The sequence below is a fragment of the Schistocerca nitens genome, chromosome 8, assembly GCF_023898315.1.
Source record: "Schistocerca nitens isolate TAMUIC-IGC-003100 chromosome 8, iqSchNite1.1, whole genome shotgun sequence".
NCBI lineage: Eukaryota > Metazoa > Arthropoda > Insecta > Orthoptera > Acrididae > Schistocerca > Schistocerca nitens.
Window position 1 is genome coordinate 41,645,147 of NC_064621.1, and position 17,613 is coordinate 41,662,759.

General features: G+C 43.8%; 1 protein-coding gene across 1 annotated transcript in view; it reads left to right on the top strand.

The window, feature by feature from the left end:
- Positions 1-17,613, top strand: part of LOC126199138 (UDP-glucosyltransferase 2-like) — a 73,829-nt gene that overhangs the window by 32,540 nt on the left and 23,676 nt on the right. The window contains exons 6-7 of the mRNA XM_049935894.1: positions 782-1,004; positions 6,795-7,014. Of these exons, the coding sequence (XP_049791851.1) occupies positions 782-1,004; positions 6,795-7,014 (443 nt within the window). The remainder of the gene's footprint in view (positions 1-781; positions 1,005-6,794; positions 7,015-17,613) is intronic.

The window sequence follows — 17,613 nt, forward strand, 5'->3', positions numbered from 1 at the left end:
CAACTGCACATACGGTTCACGTCCACGCTGTCGCGGCATGCTACCAGTGTTAAAGACTGCGATGGAGCTCCGTATGCCACGGCAAACTGGCTGACACTGACGGCGGCGGTGCACAAATGCTGCGCAGCTAGCGCCATTCGACGGCCAACACCGCGGTTCCTGGTGTGTCCGCTGTGCCGTGCGTGTGATCATTGCTTGTACAGCCCTCTCGCAGTGTCCGGAGCAAGTATGGTTGGTCTGACACGCCGGTGTCAATGTGTTCTTTTTTCTATTTCCAGGAGTGTATATCACTTTATTTTTTCCATCTGTAGCACGCGTCAAAAGAGATGTTCGTATTCTTTTGTTGACGAGATTATTTGTCACGTTTTGTTTCCTGGGTGTCACAAATTTCTCATGACAGTATGATTTCCCCTACTCGCTTCATTGCATTATGTATTGTGTGAATCCGGACACATAAAGAAACGCCTTATAACTGAACGTTTAACATATAAATTTATTTTAGTAACTGCTAGCAATGCTTGGCTGCGAAATCTAGAAGTATATGGTAAATTTAGTTGTATTCCTTAAAAACGTTTATTTACAGCAGTACGAGCTGTTAATCTGTATTAATTGTAACGTGATCTCCACCTGTTCAAATATTTAAACTTGCACCACACTGGTTGTTGTTGTATGTCTTACGTTATGGAGATAGATGAAAATATGGAATCTGTTTAAATAGCTTTCTGAATATTTGACACTACAGACATGTGACACGTGAGTGTTGCGATGCCCTGCTGTGCAGGATATCCAGAAGTTTCTTGACGAAGCAGAGCACGGAGTCATCTACTTCAACCTGGGCTCGAACGTCAAGAGCAGCACGCTGCCGGAACATAGAAGGCAGGCGTTCGTGGACGCCTTCAGAGAGATGCCGCAGAGGGTTGTCTGGAAGTGGGAAGACGACAACATTCCTGACCTCCCAGACAACGTACTCGTGAGGAAGTGGCTCCCACAGCAGGGCATTCTGGGTATGTGAACTCTGCGTCACTGTACGACTCGCGCAAGTATATCACCAGCAATGCGCGAAACGTTAGTGAGAGCAGTTTTATACGGTGGGTTACATTTGTAACGTGTAACATTTTTTATAATTCGATTAATTAACATTCAAGGAGTAAAACTCGAAGTGAATGACGCTTTATACAGGTAAAAATTTGCAAACAGTAATAAGTAGCCTGTCTCGTGATTATCTACTACAGTTTAAATATTTCACTAGTTTACCAACACTTTCGATGTATGTAAAATTTGTCGCAAAGTTTCAAGCGAATAATCCTCACCAATTCGGAAGCAATAATAAATTCACACAACACTAAAAAGTTAGTGTTACACAACTGGCCATTAAAATTGCTACACCACGAAGATGACGTGCTACAGACGCGAAATTTAACCGACAGGAAGAAGATGCTGTGATATGCAAATGATCAGCTTTTCAGAGGATTTACACGAGGTTGGCGCCGGTGGCGACACCTACAAAAAGCCGACATGAGGAAAGTTTCCAACCGATTTCTCATACACAAACAGCAGTTGACCGGCGTTGTCTGGTAAAACGTTGTTGTGATGCCTCGTGTAAGAAGGAGAAATGCGTACCATCACGTTTCCGACTTTGGTAAAGGTCGGATTGTAGCCTATCGCGATTGCGGTTTATCGTATCGTGATATTGCTGCTCGCGTTGGTCGAGATGCAATGACTGTTAGCAGAATATGGAATCGCTGGGTTCAGGAGGGTAATAGGGAATGTCGCGCTGGATCCCAACGACCTCGTATCACTAGCAGTCGAGATGACAGGCATCTTATCCGCATGGCTGTAACGGATCGTGCAGCCACGTCTCGATACCTGAGTCAACAGATGGGGACGTTTGCAAGACAACAACCATCTGCATGAACAGTTCGACGAGGTTTGCAGCAGCATGGACTGTCAGCTCGGAGACCATGGCTGCGGTTACCCTGACGTTGCATCACAGACAGGAGCGCTTGCGATGGTGTACTCAACGACGTTCCTGGGTGCACGAATGGCAAAACGTCATTTTCTCGGATGAATCCAGGTTCTTTTTACAGCATCGTGATGCTCGCATCCGTGTTTGCCGACATCGCGGTGAACGCACATTGGAAGCGTGTATTCGTCATCGCCATACTGGCGTGTCACGCGGTATGATGGTAAGGGGTGCCATTGGTTACACGTCTCGGTCACCTCTTGTTCGCACTGACGGCACTTTGAACAGTGGACGTTACCTTTCAGATGTGTTACTACCCGTGGCTCTACCCTTCATTCGATCCCTGCAAACTAAGGCGCTGCAGTCATGGACTGTGCGGCTGATACCGGCGGAGGTTCGAGTCCTCCCTCGGGCATGGGTGTGTATGTTTGTCCTGAGGAAAATTTAGGTTAAGTAGTGTGTAAGCTTCGGGACTGATGACGTTAGCAGTTAAGTCCCGTAAGATTTCAAACACATTTGAACATTTTTTTGAGACCTGAAAAACCGTACATTTCAGCAGGATAATGCACGACCGCATGTTGTAGGTCCTGTTTGGGCCTTTCTGGATACAGAAAATGTTCGACTGCTGCCCTGGCCAGCACATTCTCCATATCTCTCACCAATTGAAAACGTCTGGTCAATTGTGGCGGAGCAACTGGCTCGTCACAATACACTCTTGATGATCCGTGATATCGTGTTGAAGCTGCATGGGCAGCTGTACCTGTACACGCCATCCAAGCTCTGTTTAACTCTATGCCCAGGCATATCAAGGCCAATATCACGACCAGAGGTGGTTGGTGTGGGTACTGATTTCTCAGGATCTATGCACCGAAATTGCGTGAAAATGTAATCACATGTCAGTTCTAGTATAATATATTTGTCCAATGAATACCCGTTTATCATCTGCATTTCTTCTTGGTGTAGCAGTTTTAATGGCCAGTAGTGTAAATTAACAATAAAATGTTCGTGGTATTTGCATTTGTTGAGTCCTGGTTTTGACACGTTAAGGACGTCCTGGCGTTGGCCTGCAGAGTCGACGTTTTGTATGGCCTGCTGCAGTGCGGTGTAAGAGGGCCTTTACACACCTTGTTGCCTGATGCTTGGATCTCTATATATTCAGCCGCGACTGGTGGAAGTTGGCTATTTCTCCACTATCTTCTTCACACACAGTAAGATGTTGATTCCGAAACTAAAGTTGGCCGTCGTTCAGAAACAGCTGGAATATACTGCTCCAAATGAACTTGTTCCATTTAAAACTCCTGCTGCAGTGCTTTCTGTCTCTTCCTGCCCAGAGTCTATTGCTCCAGTCATGAAAGCGTATCCCTAAGAAAGAAACTGAAAGCTGTTAGTCTGATGCGCAACGCTATAAACTGAGTGGCTGTCTTCGGCTCGTTCGAATCTCGTCGCCGAATGCTGCGTACTAAGCGAGCCCAGACGCCACGCTTGGGCAACCTGTTGCTACAGACGAGTGTGTAGTGGACATGCTTGACACGGTCGAAATGCGGCAACATAATCGGGACGAGAAACATGGGTTACGGCACGTTGGACCTTACGAACATTTTGGCTTTCAGAGGTCAGCAGTGTTCTGGCTGGATCACGAATATCACAGAGACGATGTTCTCGCACTCGTAAAACCGCCGCACAGGACGACGACTAGTGATCGACGGATTCCCCCCGCGGCGCTCGTGCAGTCGTGGAGGCGGTGACGGTCCGCTGCCGCCACTCACACCGCCCCTGGTTTCAATGCGGGGAACACGGGGCTGTCCGGAGGCGACCGCACCGACCACCGACTCGAGTCCCAGAGTCTCCCCACGACCTGCGCCACACGTGCTACTGTACGTTCTCTACGCATGCGAAAGGCAAAACAGGAGCATTAGAGACATTTGTTCCGACGCAGTATACCACTACTTGAAATTACGACGCATTAGCTTTTCAATAAGAACTCCTCAATTCTGAAGATGGTAGTAAGCCTAAACACAGAAACCTTCCATTACATCGGCGATCACTGGTATTAAACGGAAAAGTATTCGACATGATTTCTGATAATGGTGTCTTCTACTCACATACGAAAGCTCGTAGAAGCAAAGTTTATTGGCTTAGACAGGTTTTTAAGATATAAAAATTTCACCACATCTGCAGTTTATTCAGTGGTACATAACACCTTCTCCGGCTGTCTTGTGAAATGGTTTAATTATAGTATTCAATGCTTGATTCCGTTACCAGAAGGGTCAGTAGATAAATACTGCACAAAATTTGATTCCAACAATTAATATTTGTAGGGCGGCCGTACAGGTCGAGCTGGCTGAGGTACCGTGTGGAACCCTCGTTCCAAAAAAATGGTTCAAATGGCTCTGAGCATTATGGGACTTAACATATTAGGTCATCAGTCCCTTAGAACTTAGAACTACTTAAACCTAACCAACCTAAGGACATCACACACATCCATGCCCGAGGCAGGATTCGAACCTGCGACCGTAGCAGTCCCGCGGTTCCGGACTGCAGCGCCTAGAACTGCACGGCCACCGCGGCCGGCCCCCTCGTTCCAGTCCTACACTGGCCGCGAGACCACTTAGCCTGCTATCAAATGAATACAAGCGATCTTTCTCGGGGGTAAAAGGTGGCTGAAGTGGTCGCCCTCCTAGTGCTGCGGCGAAAAGAGATGAAAGACTACTCCACTTTCAGTCCGGCCAACGGTTCAGTCACGAGCTGTGGGCCGCTGTCGGTGTGGGGTGTCGGTCGTGGTTGGAGGATAACCCTGTTACGCACAATACCAAACTACAGCGTAAGGAACCGTTCCCAACGGTCGTGCAAAATGATTTAAAACAAGGATACTGTTGCACAGTGTAAATGCCTTATTTAAAGCCACGCGGGGTAGCCGTGAAGTCTACAGGCGCCTTGAAACGGTTCGCAGGGCTCCCCTCGGCGGATGTTCGAGCCCTCCCTCGGGCACGGGTGTGCGTGTTGCCCTTAGCGTAAATTAGTTTAAGTTATATTAAGTAGTGTGTACGCTTAGGGAATGATGGCTTCAGCAGTTTGGTCCCATAGGAAGTTACCACAAATTTCCAAAATATTTCTTATTTAAATGAATATTAACAGAGGTGGCTCAATTAAGAACGAAACTAACGGAAGCCACACGACTCATACAGATAAATTAATTAGAGGAGAGATCTCTTAGTTACGAGAGGAAAAAAAGTCGTTATAAAAATAGATTTATTGGCTTTAAACATGAAAATTAACTATTCATGCATTAAAAAGAACCATTGGCAAGCATATAAGGAATCATAACTCTAAAACACAACCTTGGCGTAGGTTGCTACGTACTGAAAGCACACGGAAAGATAAAGGCGAACACCACGAGGTTGCCAAAGTGCGAGCTGAGAGCAACCAGCTGGGTGCGCGACTATGAAACAGGGTTCTGGTCTCCTGGAGGGGGCGAGTCAACTCCACGTGTGAAGGGCATCAGCGGGTGCGACCATGGCGCACCTTACCAAACACGTGGGGGGGGGGGGGGGGGGGGCGTGAATACAGCAGGCGGAGCGGCGGCTGCAGCGACTGGAGGACACGGTTCCAGCCTCCTCTCCGCACCTGATGCTCGACTGCACACATCCTTCCAGCGGCACCCGGGTTCGTCCCATCACACGTCTCTTAAGAGTCTCTCTCCTGCCTAACCTCAAGTCAACACTCTACCGAATTAAAAATCCAAGCCTTTTCTACCCGAAAATCTAAAGACCAGTGTGCCGGTGTGAACACTCTACAACGTGGCTGTCTTTTCGCCAGACCGGTAACTCACAGCCTAATGAGCACAGAGACCGCGGTTCAAAAGTACCGTACGTAACTCAATCAAGCACTCTCCTACCCTCCTCTGTCTCATTATTCCTAAGCCAACAAGCGGTCAAACAGAACCAAGGGACTTCCCCAGCTCCACGACACGGTTCTGCAACGGTCGAACGCCAAACTCGCCACATAGGCCCCAGGTAAAAACCGCGCGAAATCGTGAGAGGGAGAGAGGGTGAGCCAATAAGATTTCTGTAGTCTGAAAATTTTGAACAAGCCGCGGACACAGCGACGCCTCCCACACTGAGCCAACGAAGCGGTCTGTGTACAAATTTTTTATCTCTTAGTCATGTCACAGAACTCTACGAATTAATTTTTCCCGGAAATGAAAAAAAATCACTAGGATGAAAATGCTTTCACGCTACATGCATCACCATTCCCAACGTAGGTGGCCTCTTTTATTCCGTCACAAAGTTAAAACCTCTGTGACATGCAGCATAGACAGACGGCGAAAAAGATGTGATTCACCAGCAGGATACTACGTGGAGATATTACAAGAATTTTCAACTCATGTCCTTTCGTTTTTCGTATACGCAACATACACCACCACGTTAAGAAAGAGAGACCTGGTACTTTGAGTAAAATAAGACTATTGATGATAGAGCACATTAATTATTTTATATCAAGTATGCTTGTATGGTAATGGCGAGATACTAACAAATTAAAAACTTATCTAATAGCGTTGCTGGGGGAATGTATATGTCCTATACGCCTCAACAATATCGTCTCTCCAGAATGCAGTAAACAATCCATGTCATTCAGAAAATATTAAATCCAGAGACACAAATTAGTCTGAAGATTACATTTCATTAGAAAAACAGAGCATCTCGCCATCGCAAGACGTCTATAATTTGCGGAACGACAGCTATTCTTTGGCAGCTGTAGATTAAGAAAGAATTTTTAGTGGTTCTGAAAAATCTATGCTCCCTGAAACTAACAAAGCTTACGTTTTTTTCAGCTCATCCAAAAGTGAAACTGTTCATCATGCAAGGCGGTATACAAAGCCTAAACGAAGCAGCGTTTCGCTCCATTCCGCTGATCGCCGTGCCGTTCTTCTCTGACCAGCGTCACAACTGTGCCAAGATAAACGCAGCAGGAATTGGTGTCCGAATTTACCTCAAGGACATCACGAAGGAATCTGTTCTTGATGCCATACACAGAGTTCTGGAAGACCCCAGGTAAGTAGCGTAAATGATAGACGCCTTTATTACAAGCACGTTCCACAAAGATACACTCATGTTCAGAAAAAAAACAGAACATCTTGAACGACTAGATATAGAACATTCATATTCACACCACATGTACATTAGTATCTTCTACAGAAATGATTAGCAATGGAGTCACCTCGGTTCAGCGTGTGTCCTGGTGCGGAATAGGTACAGGGTCCGCCATGGCCCCTGGTAAGCTCCATGCGTGATGCCATCGAAGCATATCGGGCACGAATGGCGTCCTCTGGTGTAGCCATCCATGCAGCATTTACTTGGTTACGAAATTCTTCTGTGGTTGTTGGCACTGGGTCACAGCGCCGCACCCATCGTTTCAAAATATACCACACATTTTCGATTGGCGAGAAGTCTGGTGATCCGGCGGGGAAGGGCAAAAGGCTGACATCCTATGGCACGAAAAGGCACGTGTTCGTGCAGCAAGAAGTGGTCATGCATTGTCTCGCTGAAAAATGGCGTCTGGGATTTTGTGCAGAAAGAGTGTGGCTACGGGTCGCAGGATGTCATTCATATACGTCACGCTGATCACAGAGCCCTGGACACGCACGAACTGTGATCTGTGGCTGCACCCAGTAGTACCCCATACCATAAGACGTTGAGCTGGAGCTGTGAGGCGTATGTGAATGCAGTCACTGTGATGCGTCGAACAAAAATGCGGCAATCATTTTCAGATAAACAGAGCCAGAATTCCTCCAGAATAGCTACCTGATGCCATTCCTGTCCCCAGTGACGTCGTTCCATACATCGTTGCCATTTAGCATGTTTCTGCACATTCGTCAAAGATAGTAGGAGAAGTGGAAGACGCACACGTAGCCCATGCTGTAATGAACGTCGACGGACTGTCACCCGTGATAGCGTACGATGTGTTCCAATGTTGTGCCAGAGCCTAGGAGGACTCTAGGTTGTCTGACGTGACCCATCTCGTCGTATTCTACGACCATTCTGCACACACCCGTTGCACTGCCTAAACACTTCGTCCCACACGAGCAGCAGTTTCCTGGATGCATGCTTCACATTCCCTAGCGCCAATAATGCGCCCTCTTTCACACTCATTGATTTGGCGGTACGATTCGCACATATCTCTGCGAGGCATCCTGCACGTCTATTCAAGTCACACTGATCCAGTACCTTCGGTTTACAGCGACAACGAGCGCCGCGTGCATGTTTTACCGGTAGGTGGTGTTGCGCCGCAATATCGATGTTGAACTTGAACACGCGACATGGTTCAAATGCTAGTCATTTCTGTAGAACATACTAATGTACGTGTCTTGTGAAAATGAACGTTCTATCTCTAGTCGTTCAAGGTGATCTGTTTCTTTTTTTTCTGAACGTGAGTGTACAGTGGAAGGAGTTTAGGCTTATTGCTGCTAATTTATTGCCCAGTTCTCTGAAACGCTCGAGCAGTTAAAAAGATGGATTATCTCACTGTAACTGAACACCTTTACAGTTTGTGCAGTGAATATTTGAATTTAAACTGTTTTACAGTGAAGCATGTTTACCGGCATGCTACAAAATTAATTAGTAATTCATCTAAGGTCTTGCTAAATATTGTTAAAAGATGCCAAAGAAAATATCAGGACTGAATAAAACTCTTCCGTTTTCTCTCCTGTCTCTCATTGATATTGTTCTGTATGTAGGCTGACTGGGCAGCTTATGCAAATGTAAACGACGACCAGGCACTGTGCTTTAATGGTTAGTAAAAAGTGTCAGTGCAGGTGAGCAAGCAGATGCGATATGTAAGGCTGAACGTGCAAATCTCCAGTGCCAAATTTATTAAGGCTGGTGTCCATGCAACTTTAACGTAATTTCTACTCGAACAAATAATGCATTTATAATGTGCACAATGAAGGAAGGCTGGCGAGCCGAGTTACAGTTTGTCAGCTGTTAAGCTAACAAAGGTTTCGCTATTTCTGTTGAAAAGTTTGGAGAAGCATATTCAAAGTCAGCTATGCAGATTTGGCCCAATATAGTTAACTGTGTTAACGTTAGGTCTTGATGCATTGTATATGAAGATGAAGAAATCAGAAGACAGTATCGTGTAGAATATAGGTTTGCAGTTCTGCGGTGTCGTCTATTGCGTTACTAATTTCACCAGCCATGTCACCAATTTGACATGGGGTGAGCCTATGAGAAATATGAGATGTGTTATATGTACAGTCTTAGACAATAAAACTGACCGCCGGCCGGCCGCCACCGAGACTAAGTCCGAGTCATTCACTTAAGGTGGCCAATAAAACTGACCGCCCCTGACAACTCTAAGTCCGGCCATATGCACAATCTGGCAACACTGTAAGATGCGGAAGTGTTAGGAGGAAGTATTGTCTACTACCGAGACGTTGTCGGAGTATGTGAGCCCGTGGTCTAGTGGCAAGCGTCGTGCGTTCTAAGCTTATAGTCGCCTGTTCGCGACCAACTGTTTTTTTTTTTTTTTTTCCACAGTCGGTCTAAAGTTGTGAGTCTGACTGAACATCAAAGATAATTCGCTTAACATTCTACCCACCAGCAATAGCAAGTATTCCAGAAATAATTCCGCAGGACAGCTCGTGGCTGCGTCGCGATCATAACAGCTTACGCTCGAGCGTTTCCTCGCGCTGCAGCGGCTACCGGCCACAGGCCAGGCGCCACCCGCCGCCTGAAATCCGGCACCACTCAGGTGAACGCGGCGCGACGCTGTCAGTGTATGTATCAACTGTCATTTTCGAATTTGAAGTTCTAGTTATCATCTTGCAGTTAAGCATTGGATTTTGCATACTTGAGAATCATGAACTACAGTTAAGCATTGTAAAATTGAGTCGCAAGTGGAAATAGGTGTAACATCTGCAACACAACGTTTACTTTTGGTATAACAGAGGGGTGAATGCAGAGGAGGCAGCTAGAAAGATTTGAATTGTGTGTGGAGCGAGTGCTTTTGGGAAAAATACGCCAGAAAAAGATATTCTTGTTTCAACAAAGATCGTTCTGGCATCAATGATTTTCCACATTAAGCAAGTCTCGACTACTGATATATGTGATAGATTACCATTTTACCATCATGCGACATTTGCATTCAACAGGCAAAGTTCAGAAGTCTGGTGTACGAGTACTACATGCTCTAATTCGAAACAACAAAAATCAACGGAGTGACTATTATTGAACGTCATCAGGTCGCTCATTGAGCATTCGTATGCAGTACTGTAACTGGTGACGTGTTATGATGCCTTTATCATTAACTTCCTAAGAAGAAATGAAAGGCTGAGCCCCTCCAAAAGACATAAACTCGAGCAAAGAGTAGTGTGAACATAATATTTTACATCTGATAGCTCCAAAAGTGAGTTTTGGGCTACGAATTCTACCAAAACACAGCTGGAATTTGTTGCCAACAACTGAGACACCTTTCGGTCTCAGCGTAAGAAAATCGAGCAACACAACTACATCACATGTTCTACTGCATGATAACGCACTTCTTTATTTGAGAAACAAAACTATCCAGGAGATTGAAATTAAAGTCGTCTCTAAGGCACTTGTATTGATAGAGAAGTCCTCTCTCAAGCACTTGTCCCTCTCGTCATATATTCGTTAAGCTTTACCTTTCCCGCTCTTGATCGATCAACCGTCGACGCAATTCATTTCTAGACGAAAATACTCTTAAAACTACTCTGGTATAATTATATCGTTGAAACCAGTAGGTTTCTACTGGCGTAGAATTTGTAAACAACTTTAGCATTGTCAGATCGTTTTAGATATCGTGAAAGAAAATTCTTTTGCTGATTAATTTCTCATTGATGATTACTGTTGCGTTTAGTAAACTATCGGAAAATCCAATTAAAATATTCACTGTACTAATACAAAATAAATTCAGCTTACTACAGAAACATCACGACGGCAGACTATCTTAATAAAGCATTAAGTATCTGTGAGACGATTGAGCGTATTTTAACACGAATTAGTAGGACATTACCGACTTTTGACTTCGAAAAGATCCGTATTTACTTCATTTCCTGTATCATCCGCTATTATTAGGAAAAGTGGCATTTCATAGATATAATTATGTATTCACAACAACAAAAAATATGTCGTCATTATGAATTTGGCAGTACCGTAAGGTTTTCGCTCTGACACTAAGGGTTACTGAAAGTAGCAAGGCGCGTTGTCTTACGATTCCCTTATTGCGTTTGTATCTGCCTGCTTGTAGCTCTGCTACAAAAGAATTAAAAATCTGGCTTTCAGCGAGTCTCGAAAGGCGAACGAAAGCAGCTTGCAGCTGGTAGCCAAACATGTTTCTTGGGAACAGGCTACTTCCTAAGTGGGAAGACATTCTTTTGTGGTTGAATTGTTGGCAAATGTCAGTCAGACGTGTGCTGTTGGTCTAAGCGTTTCGGTGTGTTGAATTTGTACCAATGATTTTTCTACAGGTTTTTTCTGTCCCAAATAGAGAGTTGAAGCCTCCCATTAGTATTTTCACGTCATCTTGGTAAATTTTGCTCATAGTATTTTCGAGTGTGTTCCACAATTTTTCGACATTTTCGGTGTTTCCTTATTTTCGATGTTGGTGGGGGCATGTGCATTTATGAGTGTATATTTTTTATAGGGGCTCTGAATGAGCATAGTCATAACTCGATTGTTGATGGGTGTGATTTCTTCGACAGAGTTGTTGATAGATCTGTGTTCGAGAAATGCAATGCCGAGGATTGGTGCGAGTTTCGCTACCTTTTGTTGTATTTTGAAGATGCCATGGTTTCCGTAATGCAAGTTTTAATTGTCAATTAATCGTGGTTCTTGAAGAGCAAGGATGAGAATTTTTTGGCGGACGATTTCTTTTGTGAGATTATTTAGGTTTCTTGTTTGGATCAATGTATCGATGTTTAGTTTTCAAATGAATGTTTTCTGCTTGTAGGGAAATTTACCAGAGATCTTCGATATTCTCTGCCGTGCTAACCTGGACTCCCCAGAGTGCGAAAATCCAACTGCCGCCTATCGGTGGCCAGGTTGTGTACCACCTGGGATAAAGTTACCTTTGCTTGCATAGTTCATGTTTTCTTGTGTTTCATTGGTTTGGCCTGGGTGATACCAGGACCGGACAGGACCAGAGGGTGTTGAAGCCTTTGGAAGCAAATATTTTCAGCCAAGCTCGTTGAGCTAACAGACGGTGACCAGAGTAGCGGTGATTTTCACTCAGATGTGTCTGGATTTTGGGTTCAACGGATTGAGTAGCCGTTCAGGATTGTGTTAGTATTTGGTTCACCACAAGTATTTGATTTCCACGGTACCATCCATATGGGGGAGGGTTTCCCCTATCGGCCACACGGGATTTTTATTATTATTGTCATTATGTCATCAGCAAATCCGATATGGTGTATCTTCCCTCCACTGAAATAGATGTGTGTTGTTCGATTCAGTATTTCCATCACATAAACATGGTTTATAATTACGTTACATTGCTGCTAGTAGACATATTTCTCACTTTTTCTTAGACAGTTGCTAGCTGTTACCCCATCATAGGAATTTATGTGCGCAGCATTGTTGCAATACAGACGTTCAAATTATCCGATTTCTGTAATTTCATTTCGATACAAGATCGTCCTAATCGGATTCAGCCAGTCAGTCTTAATGTGGCTATCCGACTACGACGCTCATCATATGATAGACTGGGTGAACCACATTCTTAATCGGACTGTTGAATCCAGATCACTTATCTATGACAGGGAATGAATTCTTAAACACTGTGCTTATTTCAAATACGTTATTTAAATATAAATATATGAACTAACGACATAACAATGTATTTACAGGAGCAGAGACCCATCCATCATAGTAGAGCAGTGCGAGATTGGTTTCAGGGCCAAGAGAGGATGAAGCTGTAGCCGTTTGTTCCACGATCACCGAACATCAACCAGATAGAGAATATGTGGGCAGAGGTAACAAGGTCATTGCCATGTGTCCCTACAAATGCAAGCGACCTTTGGACGAATATAGAAAACGTATGGTGGGAAGTAAACCATCACGCTACACTGTCGACGACTTAATGAAATCAATTTCCCTACGCCCTCGAGAAATCTTACGTAATGATCGTGGGTGGGTTGGTTACTAAAAGTATACTCGTCCAAAAATCCCATGTGGACAGTTATCTGATAATCGGTCAAGCTTTGCTTTGTCGCAGCCCTTTAGCATACATCAAGTCCATTTACATTCAGTCCCCTCCTTACAATTCTTGCAGTGCAAGGTAATTGAAAAATCTCATCCACTCGACGCCAACTGAGGAACTGACTGGTGCATGTGTTGTTCAACACACAGTAGTTGTCACCCTCACAGGAATCAATGACTGTTTGTGTGTGTGTGTGTGTGTGTGTGTTTTCGTGTTAACGTACGATGTGAATCAATACTAGTAACATTAGAGAGACAACCAACAATAAATATTGCATCAAATATGACTGTAAAGTATTTTAATGCGATGGGAAGCTACAAACTGAATTTTTACCCATCCCACGTCCTGCGTATTCCGTTAAGTAAGATCTATTAACTCCATAGTATCGTTAGCAGAGACAGTGCGCTCTTGTTGTCGAGGCTCGCGACAAGTGCAGCGATTAGCAGTGCCCAATGCCGCCGCGATTTGTTTATGTTGGCTGAGCGTGGACACTGCAGCAGACGCTTCGCCCTAAACAGAAAGAAATCACCTTGGCTCTGACTCCAGTGAGCGGATATCACTGCCTGCGTGTTCTTATAGTAACCAACGTGAGACTCTACTCACAGGTGCCATGGAGCAATTGCAACGGGTATCATGTCATTAGTCATCAGAATATTAACCAGTGATGAAACGTCCACTCTATTTGAATCCCAAGACAATAGGAACATTGTCACAAAGGAATGTGAGGTGATATCAAAACTTATCCAACATACAAAAATTAACTGCAGGGCTTTCATGTTTGCAGTAATAGCACACAAGGAAATATTATGTCTTGGAAGCGTATATTTCATTTCCTCTTCTCATATTAACGCCCTTGTTTTAATATGAAGTGAGAAAATAAACACGAAAAACTAAAGTTCCTGAGAAGCATATAAGTCATTTCCTCGTCTCATATCACAACTTTTGTTTTAGTATGAAGTAAAAAAATAAACAGTTTAGAGTTCTGAAGCATAATATGACACCAGATTCTTATCGTAGGCGCTATCGGAAACGCCAAAAGCAGGGAGCTGTCCATTCTTTCGTCCAACAGTCTGTTTCCTTTCATGTATTTATTCCTCCCGCTAGGAGATTATTATTTAAGGACTTGTGGGCATCAAGTTCTTCAGCAGAACAAGCCTTATGTTATTGTGCTAATTACCGTATGGAAAAAATGCAACAAAGACGAGTTCCGCTAGAGCAGTGAGGTTATTTGCACATGTGTGTATTCAGCAATGACTGCCAGCTGCCACAACACTTCACAGAATCCTTGCGGCAGGCAACACAACTGTGCGTGCACTTCAGACTTCATTCAGTGAGACGTCAGGAGATGGATGAAAACGTCAAATTAACGTCGCTTTCCGAGTCGTATTCAATCCAGAATGAGGTGTTATTAAGGTAGTTGGGTGATCTAGCAATTCCACTTTTATGATTCCCATATGAGTATTTCGATAGCCAAAAGAACCCGTTAGTGTGAAACTATCGGGAACTGCATTATATCAAACTGCAAGAACTTCAGACAATACGTGGACTCTACTCTTCGCTGGGTGACCTATTACTGTTATTTAGCATTCTCTCCGTCCTAGTCAAATGGTTCAAATGGCTCTGAGCACTATGGGACTTAACATCTGTGGTCATCAGTCCCCTAGAACTTAGAACTACTTAAACCTAACTAGCCTAAGGACCTCAGACACACCATGTCCGAGACAGGACTCGAACCTGCGACCGTAGCGGTCGCGCGGTTCCAGACTGTAGCGCCCAGAACCGCACGGCCACTCCGGCCGGCTTGCCATATGAACCATTTGAACTATTTAACACAAAATGACATTAAAAATTTAAGTTATTCACGAGCAGCTAGTTGAGAATATGTATGAACATTAAATGACACGACGAACCGTCTTGTTCTGCATATGGATTCAAACCCAGCTCATGCAGACTAAGCAAAGATTTCGTGACTGACGGAAACTAACAGTCATTCCTGATTAGGCATACAGAGAGTGATATACCTCGATTTTAGACAGTATCAGTTAGCAAATATCAACTTTAAATTGCATAACGCAAACATTTTTAACAGACGCGAATTCCTACCCAGCATCTATTGTCCCTGTTAACGAACTACGAGAGATGTTAAATATTGCTTCTTCACAAGTAACTTACTTGAAATGCCGTGAGGTAAAGCTGTGTGTTGGACACGGATTCGAACCCGGAACCTAATCGGATTGCTATCGAAGCACAGTCAAATGTGACATATCGGAATTTCGCGGCAGTAGCTAGATGTTTTAACTGAAATGACGAGACGAAACATTAATTTTTTCCTTCCCAGGACTCCAACCCGGCACCTATCGCTGTTATATTCTAGAGAAAACGAACGTTAAATATGGGTTTGTTGCACCAGCAGTGACATGTGAGCATGTTTGAACTGAAATAATATGACGAAGAGTTCAGCGCTCACTGGGAATAGAGCCCCACACATATCGTTGTTGACTACACACAAAGAGACGTCAGCTACCGAATTTTTCTCCACCAGCTGCTCAGAATAGCATCTTGAACTTACAGTCATCTCGCAAATAGTTCTGTGTCTCACTGGGAGTTAAAAACGTCAGATATCGTTAGTGTTGACAGCGAATGAAAATACATTAAAAATCGAAATTATTATCCACCAACAGATAGGTGTTCTCATGCTAGAGCTTGATAATACATAATTAAATCTTTAGTGCCGGGCCAGGATTCGATCCCATTCACGCGTAATATGTGAAGGTGTTGAGGAATCTGCAGTTTTGAACAAACAACAAATTGTAGCCGAGCTGTATTGCCACGAAGGGACCAAATTCCGCGTTAAGGGCGGTCTGAGTTGCATTCCCAGTTCAGAACCAATTTTATCGACATACAGAAGCTCAAATAAAAGATGGAATAAGTGTCGTCACTTGAAATAAATAACTAGTATAAGAAAGGTTACTGGTGATAGAGTTTCTACATGTCGCCACTCCAGACTTTATTGTGGTTCAACCTACCGTCTACTTGGTAAAGAAGGAATATCATCTTTAATGTGAATTTCCAGACCACGCAGCCATTATATCTCCTTCACTTGGTGTAGCCAGGAGAGAATGGAATCTGTCTCTCCCTATCTAAAATCATTGACAGAAGTGGGAGTCGAACCCAGACCATAGGTATAACAACCTACCATCCGTCCAACAGACCACGAAATCCTCTTCTCTGCGAGTCATTTTTCTATCGTAACGCAGTTGCGCCACACTGGATGAAAATTCTGACACACAGGCTCCCTGTAGTAATTTGCAGCATGTTCAGTAAATTCATTTACTTGGTTGACCGAATCACCATGAACTAGCTGCCTCGCCTACCCAGTGCATACATTCGACTATTTTGTAATCACAGAAATAAAATCACGTAACTGCCACCTACACACAACTGCCAACAGTGTAGGATGCAGAAGTTTAGCTCAAGTGGAAAGGAACACTTCCTATTTATTCTATTGCGCTATCTGTTACTAGAAAACGTCGTTCAGTCCAAAAGAAAAGCTGTAACTGTTTGTCTCTCAGAAGTCAAGACCTGGCCATATGCATAATCTCACAGTGCTGTGGAATCCAAAAGTTCTGGAGGAATAGTTGCCGAGCTCTGGAGCTGTTGTAGCTACGTGTCAGCTTGTAGCATAGATAAGATGTCGCGAGTTCGAATACATTCAGTGCTACATTTTTTAAAACGCAATTCTGCTCTCTGCTGAAGTTATCAATCTAATGGAACTTTGAACATAATTCCCTTCACTTCTCAAACCAAAGTAGTCGCATGTGGAAAAAGGACTATTAAACCTGAATAGAGCAAAATGTCACAGTAGTTAGACAGCAGGCAGCAGATGCATCTCGAAGATGTGCAGGGAGAGCGCATCGTGCCATAATATGTCAGAAAAGTATTTTCTACATTAGCCGTCGTGTGGTAGTGATATTTTAGTCTTCTTCAAACTTTGTTTGACAGCTTCAACTCAGTCTGACAATGCACATGCAGTTTATTGATTACATGCATGTAGAAAACTTGTTCTGTCATAGGTAACATCAGAGAATTCGCATATATCGTTGATGATTAATGTCTCTCTCATGTTTACTATTGTTTTAACAACACTAAAGGAAACCTTACGAAAATTGTGCACTGTATTATAAGAAATGAAATAAAACTAACCATGATAACCTTACGACGAAAGTATCTGTACACAAGCATGCCTCTATCGACACGAATTAGTAAAATACTACTCACTTAGATTTTGATTGGGTCTGTGTTTAATTGGTATGCTGTGTCATACTCAAGAGGGATGCAAATGTGGCATTTCATAAATATAGTTACGTATTCCTAGAAACCCAAAATTCGCTTGTCAGCAGTGGAAAGAGGCGTTACCTGTTATGCAGCATTGT